Here is an 8,956-nt window from a genome sequence, read left to right on the forward strand (position 1 = left end):
TTTTTCCCTGAAGTATTATTATGTGTTGAATTTAATTATATTTACTACATTAATGGGAAGATTTTACACCATTAGTGAAATGGGTATTTTGAAGTAGACATTAATTTAATAAACAGTAGTGAAAGACACTCACTTTATAAAGAAAAAAATAAGTGTGTAAATGTTATAGAAGACACAATGATATATGGAGGCTATGTAAAATTAAGGAGTCAGAAAATTTGCCTTAAAATTTCAATTTCACTTTTCTCATTAAGTGAAATTTAGATATTTTTGGAATTAAATTTCTGATATGTAGAAATAGTTAATGAAAGAGTGTAATCTACTAACAGTCTTATAAAGCAGGGGCATAGTAGGGTGTGTCAGAGGATGACTTGATATATATTTACTAATTCTGACACAGACTTACATGTAGCTGATAAGTTATGTATGTCACTAGCCTTAGAGAGTATAGTGAGGGGTATAAATTCCCAGCCTCTCAGGACAGCACCCTTTGCCTTTGGGATACTGCTACTCTCTCTAAGACTCTCTTCCAGGCTCCATTCACCTCCTTGTTCCTCAGGCTGTAGATTAGTGGGTTCAAAGCAGGATTGATTACTGCATAGAACAAGGAGATCAACTTATCACTCTCAGCTGAATACAGATTTTGGCCTCATGTACATAAACATACCTGTCCCATAATAAATGGTCACCACAGTCAGCTGGGAGCTGCAGTAGAGAAAGCCTTTTTTCTACCCTCTACTGAATGTATCCTTATCACAGCAACCAGTATGCCTAGGTAGGACAGAGTAATGAGTAGGAATGGGAGCAAGAGAATACCAGAGGCTCCTGTCACCATCAGGGTCTCCTGCAGAGATGTATCAGTGTAGTTCATATGAAGAAGAACAGGTACTTCACAAAAAATATGGTCACTAACATAAGGGCCACAGAGGGGGACTGTGGTGAAGTAGAGAGGCACCACTGAGGCAAAGAAGCTGATGGTCCAGGCCCCCACCGCCAACTGCACACATGCAGACCAGCGTATAATGAGCAGGTACAGCAGAGGGTAGCAAATGGCCACGAAATGGTCCAGAGCCATGATTGCCAAAAGAGTGCACTCTGCTGCCCCCATGAACAGGAAGATGTAGGTCTGGGCAAGGCACAATTCATAAGAGATGATTTTCTTCATAGCAAGGAGGTTGTAGAGCATCTTGAAGACCACAGTTGTGGTATAAAATACGTTGAGAAAATTCAAGTGGCAGAGGAAAAAATACATGGGTGTTCGGAGACAGGAATCAATTACCACCAAAATGATAATCACTATGTTTCCAAAGAGATTCACCAGGTAGATAAGAGTGAAGAGAAAGAACAGGGGGATCTCAGCCTGGGGGTGATTGGAAAATCCAACGAGCACAAACTTGATGATTGTGCTTGAATTTTCCTGAGTCATTTTGAGTGAAGCATTAATTTGATGATGTGAAAATGAGAAGAAATGTTCCTTGAGGACATAGGATCATGGTGAACTATCAAGATAATCATCAGGTTGGTCCTTGTTGATTATCACAAACTCATACTACTCAGATCAACATCAAGGGTCACAGCAAAATAATAACACCGATCACTGATGACTCCGGTGTTACACCATTCTCAACACTTGCAGACACTCATTTACAAACACGGACAGTAACATTTCTAGAAATGGTAATGTCGTACATTACCATTTAGATACAAAGCTGGCCTTATATCTAAGAGCTCCTTTCTCAGGAACAACAAATTAGTAATAATAGTAATACTAATAGTAATAATTAATAAGTAGTAGTAGTAGTAGTAGTCTTACCCTAAGGAAAGACAAAAGTCAAAGGACTTGTCCAAATGTGGGAAGGAAATTATCCTTTGGAGACAGTATTTTTTCCTGATTGCTAATAAAAGGTATTTCCAAGAGATAAGCAGAACTTGGTTCTTCAGAGAGAAGAGAAAAAATAAATAAATCAAAATCTCTCTTTTAATTATTAAAAATCACCCATACTTTATTATTCATAAATCTTGACCTGATGTCTTTGCCAGACTCTAGAAGCCACATTGCTGAAAAGAATCTGCTGTGGCCCTCCCTGGACTAGGAGGCCTGATCCCTCCTTTCTGCCTCACCTGCTAACCACCTTTGTTGACTGTTTCTTCCTGTGCAGCACAGTAGGGGACTAACAAAAAATGCTGCAGATATAAGTCTTTGTGTGCTATGTAGAGCTAAGAGCAGGTAACAAATCTCTGTATTTCAAGATGTTAATAGTAATCAGGTCCCAACCCTTAGAGGCCCTTGTTAGCTCTATGCAAACATGCTGGATAAAAGGGTGGAAGGGAAGGAGGGGAAAAAAGATAACTAGGTGCTATTCATATGAGAAGCTAATTTTATAATCCCAATGAGTGTGTATGTGTGACTTTAGAATTTCATTCCTTTGTTTATACCATATTTATCTCAAGGATATGAAAGGAAGCTAATATCTTAAAGGCCTTTTTTTTTTTAAAGGAACTTAACTGTTTGCCTACAATTTTACTCTAAATATGAAATCTGCACCCTGACTGTATTTTCAATAATGACATATGCTCGTGTTTTCAAGCAACTTGACACACAGTCCTGGACAAAGTTTAAGAAATTGAGCTTTAAAAAAAAACACAGTTGGTATTTGGTAATCATGTTGGGAATTACATAAACCTTCTGGAAGGTAAAATATCTGAGTGAAAAGATACTAGATCAAGAAAATAAATGCCTCATTGACATGTGGAGAGCTTGCAAAATGTAAGGCCTCTTGGTTACGACATGAAGAATCATGCTGTCTATCCATATATAACTAAAACATCTGTTTATCACAGGATTCTCAGTAAAACTTGTAAATCAATTAATACACAGAGATTAGCAGGAGATAGAAGATCAAAACTTTAGTTGTGTTGGAAGAATGGCTGTATTGGGAAGACACAGTAGTTCTGGATACTGGCTAAATGGGATTTCTAGTCTTTCTGCTCAAAATTCAACTTACTCATGTTAAGTTTCCATGATAAGATATAATGTACATTTCAAAAAGTTAAGATCATTACACACATACATACACACACACCCTTTGGGGCTAAGCTGTAAATAAATGGCAAAACCAGACAAGAATATTTATGGCCAGAACCACTAATTTGAAAGCAAAATAACTTACTTCCATTGACATAACATTGTCTAAATTGCTTTCTTCATTTATGTGTGTATCTGTGCCCTTTTCATGCAAATCCTGTTTATATTGTACATCTTTAAGAACTACATTTGAGTCATTTTGTTTATGATTTTTTTTCCAAATTGCTTCAGCACATACTTAGTTTTCCCTTCTTGCATTCATAATGTGTACCATCTTATTGTTATTAATGGCCTATTTTGTTTCTATATTAATTATATGTTGCTGTGGAGCAAATTATCACAAACCTTGGCATGTTAAACAATAAACACATCTCCTAAGTCGTGTTCCCTATCCCCATGACCATCTCTCATCTACTAATTTTTACTTCCTTAACACTTCACCACTTTCTCCAAGTTTCCCAACCCCCCTCGCCTCTGGCATTCACCAGATTGTCCTCTGTATTTGCGAGTCTGTTTTCAATTAGTTTGTTCTTTTTGTTCCTTAGATTCTGCATGTAAGTGAAATCATATGGTATTTATCTTTCTCTGTCTGACTTATTTCACTCAGCATAATAACCTCTAGGTCCATCCATGTCATTGTAATGGTAGGATTTTATTTTTATGGCTGAGTAACATTTCATTGTGTATATGAACCATAACTTCTTTATCCAATTGTCTGTTGATGGGTATTAGGTTGCTTCCATATCTTGGCTATTGTGAATAATGCTGTGGTGAACATAATGGTGCATATATCTTTATGAATTAGTGTTTTTAATTCCTTTTGGATAAATACCCAGAAATGCAATCACTGGGTATAGAAGTAGATCTATTTTTATTTTTTGAGAAATCTCCAGACTGGTGCAATCATAGTGGTTGCACCAATTTGCAATCCCATCAAGAGTGTATGTGGTTCCCTTTTCTCCACATTCTCGCCAACACTTATTTTTTGATGCAGCCAGAACTAAAGTAAGGCTATGTGTAGAGCTAGATGGGTGCTAGAATAACCAGGGGGATCATTTCATAAACTATATAAATGTCTATGGTATGTGCTATATACTTGAAACTAATAATAAAATAAAACTAAAAGAAAAAAAAGTCTGAGCAAGTGTGTCCACTGCTCTTCTCTCTCTGAGTTTGCTCCTTTCTTAAGCAAAGAGCTGAGGTTCTGCCTGTGGACTGTCTGTCTCTCTGTCTGTCTTGATCTCTTGTTCCTCTCATTGTCTCTCTGTGCCTATATCTGTCTCTTTCATTTTCTGTGTCTCTCTCTGCCTCTCTAACTGAAGACACTCCATCTCTCTGTCTCTGTCTTTATCTCTATCTCTGTTTCTCTCTATCCCTCTCTGTCTCTGCCTCTTTCTGTCTGTTTCTTTCTGTCTCTCTACTGTCTCTGTCTCTCTCCCTGTTCATCTTCCTCTTGTAGCTGCTTGAGTGCTGTGATCTGATCACCTAGTGATTTAGAATGAGTGAATAACAAAGAAAGCTGAATAGAGGGTGAGAGCAAGATCTAATAAGGTTATTTACATAAAAGTCAGCAAAAAACTAACATAAAAGGGGGGATTTTAAGATAGGACAAAAAGGAAGCACTGGAAGCATGAACTAGTGGACAAAAGACAGATGTGAGGGTATAGGGAACCTGATTGCCTTCACACAGACCTCAAGCTCCATGTTTTATTTTTTGTGTCCCTCTGTGTATAAATATTCTCAAAAGTTCTTTGTTTTGGTTTTCTTTTTTTGGTGTCCTGCTGCTTAGTCTCTGTATGTGGTGTGTGACGTTGCCTACAGATTACATATCCAGCCTATATCTCCCATTTCAGCCCAGGCTGGTACATTTAATCTGAAGATTTTGGAAAAGAACCCAAGCGTATCACTTTGGTTATATCCCCATATGTGAGAGTTAAACCCATAAGGCAATTTACCACTGCCTTTAAAATGGTCTAAGGATTTTGCTTTGAAACAAATGAATTAATTTTTTATATAAGATCATTATTAGAAGTTTGCATGTTATATTGTGGTGGTGAAGATAGTAAAAATAATTACATTTTGTGTATTGCTGTATTTTTATGATGATAATTTATGTTCCTTAAACATTATGATGGAAAAAAAATGAACCTTTTGTCTTGCTTAATTTTAACTATAATATCATTTCTATTTTTATTGTAGTGAAAAAAATGGAATTATTTTCAATCATCATATTTTCTACTTGTGATGTTGGGCAAGTCGCTTCATTCTAAGGAACCTCTAGTACCATTTTAGAAAATGGATAACAATATTTTACTAGTCATATGTAAAGGTGTGTTGTGCCATGCATGCGATACAATGAATAGATGTCACTGAAATCCTCATAATGAAACCAAAAATTCTTAAATTTATCAAAAATAGGTAATTATAGGATGTAGATTTATTTGGAGATGTTCTTATTCTTTTGAATCAAATATTTGTCCAATGAAATTCAACAATTGTTATTCAAACTTAAGAAATATTTGTTTTTAGTAATTGATGTTGAAAGTGAGTTGATTTAATCTCATAATTTTCAAATGAGAACATCTTTATTTCTCCTTCCTGCCATTGTAACAGGCAAATTTCAATGGGCCTTGAGAATTCCAGTGTCGTCGCTGAGCTGGTTCCCGTGGGATTCTCTAGGCGTCCCAAACTGAAACTCTCCTCTTCTTCCTCTTCTAGCTAGTTCACGTACGTAGCAAGCTGTTCTGGAAACACAGCTGTTGCCATTGTGGTTGTCCTATATTCTTCTCTAGACACCAGCATAGTCCTTCTTTGTCATATGTCCTTCTCGACAGATTTACTAGTACCTTGTGGTCATAACTCTCTTGCAAGCAAGGTCATGGCTTACAACTCCCGCTTGCCTAGATCTTTACCGCCTCATTCTTGGAGGCCACTGCGAGCTTTCTCCTTGTGGTGATGGCTCTGCACAAACGAGTGGACGTACCTGCTCATCATGACCTGGCCTGTGTGTGTGACTCTACTCTGGGGGCTTGGCCATCAGTTTTTTTGTTTTGTTTTTTGTTTTTTTTGTTTTGGCTTAGTGGTGCTTCTACTTCACAGTCCTCCCTTTGGTGGTCTGTACCTGGCTAACTGTATTTCCTATGAGTTGCGCGTTCTCTAGGCACTCTGTGCTACCCAACCCTGCAGGAGACTGACGATCATGGGAGGGGCTGCCGCGTGGTGTTCGTCCCCCTGCCGGCACCCTCCACATTCTGATGGCTGTGATGAAAACAGACTCAATCGTGGGCAGGGAGAAAGCCCTCTGCGTGTGCCTCCCACCTGGATGTGGTGACTGTGCAGCACGGTACAGGGTTGGTGGCCTGTGTGAGGCCCAAACCCCACTGGGCAGGGGGAGACCAGCAGATCCTGTTCTGCGCAGTCTCAGCCCGACGCTGAGCCACTTCAACCACAGCCCAAAGAACCAGGAATCGAAGAGGGCAGTGAGAAGAGTTGTGAGGAGATACAAAAACCCAGAAAGTCACAGACTAGGCTCTTAAGGAGTTAAAGATAATTTTGATTTTTACCATCTAGATACTATGAGATACTGAACTCCTCACCAAGAAATTTAGATTCAGTAGACTTACAAGTGAGTGCAATGATGACATTTTTACAAATCTTCCCAAGAGTTTTCTGTGCAGGTCTCTTTTCTCTTTGAGTGAACATTTATGGATGGTTGTTTGTGAACCCTTAGAACATTGCCACGTCAGCCCAATTAAACCATTAGAACATTGCCATGTCAGCCTAATCAACTTAGCCATGAAATTCCAAGTCAACAACACTGTCATGATTGCAGTCATTACCTTCACAGGATTTTATTTTCTGTTGTTCTATTAATTTCACAGCCCTCAAATTATAAGATGCCCATTCATACTTCACTGGTTACAATATATTTGTGATTGTGATATCTCTAGGAGCCATATACTTATTAGTTTAATATTGTTGAATTTAGAGATGGGCTTGAACTTAACTCCAGTTTCAACCACCTACTCTATATCTTTCATCAAATAATCTCTATGTGTCTCAATTTTTAACTTGAAAAATAAGAAAATACAATATATAGAAATGTAAAGTTGAACACATATAATACACCTGAAATATAGTAATGGCTTGATACACACTGGACACTATTGTTTCCCATCTGTTATTGAAAAGAATCAGATTTTGTCCCTGTGTTGTCAATTTTTATTATATTCTGATATGTGATGCTAAAAGAGCAAAAAAGAAAAGATTTTGGTGTGGACTGATTTGTAAAAATTTCTGCAAACCTAGGTCTCCATGGCAACACCTATAAACATGCATGTGAATGGTTTTCTTCACCCCAAATTGTGTGTGTTCATTTCATAGTGGATTAATCTCAGTGACTTTTCTTGAAAGCGACACAAGCATGTGGTGACCCAAACTGTTGTCACCACTCACAAATGACACAGTGGCATCAGGCCCTGCTCACATAACCACTGCTCCTGCAAGCATAGTATCCTAACCAAACACTTTGAAAAGGAAATATAATGTGTGGATTTGAAAGGCCCAGATAAAGTCCTAAATCCACCCAAACTACGCAAGCAGTGGACTCATGTCCATTACCTTGATGCTCATGGCCAGACTGGTCTTAGTTTGCTGCTGGCCTTTCTCTGGCCCTACTGTGTCCTTCCTTAGGGTCTCAGGCAGCATTGAGGGGAGACTGCCATGGGACTGAGGTCTGGCAAATATGGAGCCAGTGCTAGACAGTGGGGCCAGTGTGTTTTTCTATTATTGCTTAAAATTAACAACTTATTTAGTGAAATGACTTTTAAGTAGCATAACGTAAATTAGGCATGAAATAGTAGCCTTGCATCAATACTAATCTTGACTAAAAGTCATTTTTTTCAGAGACCTTGCAGACCATTCCCCTGTATTTTAATTTCATGTGAATGGTTAGCTACCTCTAAACAAAAACTTCCTGATAACATAAAATTTTTTTTATTTATTAGAGATACCATTGTCTGTTACTTTTCTGGCTTCTTGTAAGAAACATAAAATATATCAGTTTAATTTATTGAATTATAATCTCTATTAAAACTTTTGGAAAACAACCTGGCTTTGGCAAATTTTTCCACCACATCCACTAAATATCTGAGTAATTCATTCTTATTTTTGATTAGACCGAAATTTACTCCCACATTAAAGTAAATTTTGTGCCGTAGATGATACGTAGATAAATCTTGTAAACAAGTGGTCTGTTACCGAAAACCATAAACTAGCAAATGAACAAACAAGAGAGAACAGTTATGGGAAGACTTGTGAGGGAAATCACAAGTTCTCCTCAAGAGTAATTGAGAAACTTCTTGTACAAGCAACAGCAGCACGAGACTCCCTGATGCCTTCATGAGATAACAGTAAGAAAAAGAGTTTCTTCTTTTTGCCTCAGACGTTGTCTCACACACAAAAGGAGACCATTTTATGGTTTGAACATAATCTGGGATCTCTAAAGACATTCGTTTGGCCATTTGAGATGAACTGATGTTCATTGAAGTAGTGTTCTCAGTCTCAAGAAGTAATAACATTTACTCAGAAAAATATATTTATTATGTTTCTTCTCTTTATTCTGATCCTACTCCAAATTTCCTCTGGTTTCATTTGAAAGTGGCATTGCTAACACTCTTTCACTCAACCCTACACTGAGATGTCTTTCCTTTCAAATGTTATTCTATTGCTGAATTTGTGTCTCTAATTAAATGTTATAGAGTGTAAATAAAATATGATCTAAAAACTTCAACATTCCACTAAATTCTGCTTCCTCTAAAGGCATATGCACCCAGTTGGCAGCATACTTTAAAAATCTGGCGATATTTAGAG

The 8,956-nt window shown here is 37.6% G+C and overlaps 1 protein-coding gene across 1 annotated transcript; it reads right to left on the reverse strand.

Moving 5' to 3' along the window:
- Positions 1-475: 475 nt before the first annotated feature.
- LOC107501879 (olfactory receptor 2B6-like) lies at positions 476-1,426 on the reverse strand. The gene is given in 3 exon segments (XM_016128454.2): positions 476-641; positions 643-712; positions 715-1,426. Coding segments are annotated over 3 exon segments (948 nt in total).
- Positions 1,427-8,956: the final 7,530 nt, after the last annotated feature.

This window comes from Rousettus aegyptiacus, unplaced genomic scaffold, assembly GCF_014176215.1.
Source record: "Rousettus aegyptiacus isolate mRouAeg1 unplaced genomic scaffold, mRouAeg1.p scaffold_m13_p_7, whole genome shotgun sequence".
Classification (NCBI taxonomy): Eukaryota; Metazoa; Chordata; class Mammalia; order Chiroptera; family Pteropodidae; genus Rousettus; species Rousettus aegyptiacus.